General features: G+C 54.6%; 2 protein-coding genes across 2 annotated transcripts; both read right to left on the bottom strand.

The window, feature by feature from the left end:
* Positions 1-39: 39 nt before the first annotated feature.
* Positions 40-527, bottom strand: Pmar_PMAR011056 (Histone deacetylase complex subunit SAP18, putative; the record flags this gene model as incomplete). The annotated part of the gene is made up of 3 exons (XM_002774694.1): positions 40-202; positions 255-350; positions 442-527. 3 exons carry the CDS (start codon positions 525-527, stop codon positions 40-42), a joined length of 345 nt encoding a protein of 114 aa, XP_002774740.1.
* A 92-nt stretch (positions 528-619) lies between these two features.
* On the bottom strand, positions 620-1336 carry Pmar_PMAR011057 (hypothetical protein; the record flags this gene model as incomplete). The annotated part of the gene is made up of 3 exons (XM_002774695.1): positions 620-797; positions 912-1102; positions 1154-1336. The coding sequence occupies 3 exons, from the start codon at positions 1334-1336 to the stop codon at positions 620-622; spliced, it is 552 nt and encodes a 183-aa protein (XP_002774741.1).
* Positions 1337-1387: the final 51 nt, after the last annotated feature.

Raw genomic sequence — 1387 nt, forward strand, 5'->3', positions numbered from 1 at the left:
AATCAAATCTGAGAGAGGTCATGAGGGACGTCGAAGAGGTTAGAGGACTGTACCAGAGATCTCCCTGAGGGAGGCGTCTGGCCAGGTGTAGACCTGAAGCTCCTCGTCAACCGGCAGTTCTCCAAGTTTGGCAAAGTCGCTGTCATTGTGATGAGACCCCATACGATAGAAGACTCGAAGGAGGAAAGGACATGTCTGGGCTCTGAACGATTACAGACCGCTGCCTCACTGATTTGTCGGAGGAACTCCCCCACCTGTCGATGGCAATGCCTCTCCTACGCTGAGGGAGGCCTCTGGGGCCTCTAGGGTCGTTACCCGGAGGGGGCATCAGGGGTCTCCGGTAGTCTGACCTACGTATGAGGCAAACCCTATCAGCATGAGAGCCGCTAGCGACTTGTTGTAGTTCAGATTAGGGCACATAAGAAGCCCCCCAGAGCATACCTGCGACCTTCCTCATCATAGGGCCTAGACCTCCTCTCCAATGGACGGGACAAGTCGGTCTCTCCACGCTCAGCTCGACGAGACATGTCAAACAGAATCAGGAGACTACGACAAACAGATCTGCGGATTCCCTTTGAACCAACACAAGCTTCCACGAGTGGCCGAAACATGCAAGCATTCATGTAGCAGAACCTTCGTCTTCATTCTGATCGGCCCCTTCCTCGTGGCGTCTTTCCGACTCCACAAGGGCTTGTATGAGGCGTACCCAATGCATAGGTTCCAAGTCGGCGGGAAGAGCCTTGAGATCCTTCCCTATCGTGGTGAACACTCCTTTCATATCCGCCAACGGCCAGAGCCTACGTCATTGGTCAGGGCCCATTGTCGCCCGTTACCACTACTACTACTACTACTACTACTACCACTACTACTACTACTACTACTACTACTACTACTACTACTACTACTACTACCTCCCGGCATACTTGGCCACAGGCCTACTCCGAGATAGTTCATCCGAAAAGCACATACGCAACACAGCGTCAGCCAAGACCAAGTCTTCATAACCCAGGCCCTCCTCCTGTAGCCGAGGCCGTAGCAATAGCACGGTGTCGAAAATGTAATGGAAGGGCTCGGGATCAGCCGGCTTCACCCATCCTCTCGCCTAAGGGGGGATGCGATCAGTCATTCACTAGGGCGACCAGGGCTCGATTACCGCTAACAGGACGCCTTTGTTCTGCTTCTTAGGCATTTCCAACCAGGTGGGAGTTTCCCTTTCAACAGCAGCATTCTCCCCTGGTGGAAGCGTAGCCACTTCTCCCGGGGTCTCCTCAGCAGGGAGAGGGTCCGTAACCTGCTCGGGTGGTGGTTCGACCACAGACTCCACCGTCCATCCCATTTGAGCGAGAACAGCCAGCCGACCATAAGCGGTCGGGTCGTCCTCGCTGTA

The sequence above is a fragment of the Perkinsus marinus genome, assembly GCF_000006405.1.
Source record: "Perkinsus marinus ATCC 50983 genomic scaffold scf_1104296957846, whole genome shotgun sequence".
NCBI classification, from domain to species: Eukaryota; Perkinsozoa; order Perkinsida; family Perkinsidae; genus Perkinsus; species Perkinsus marinus.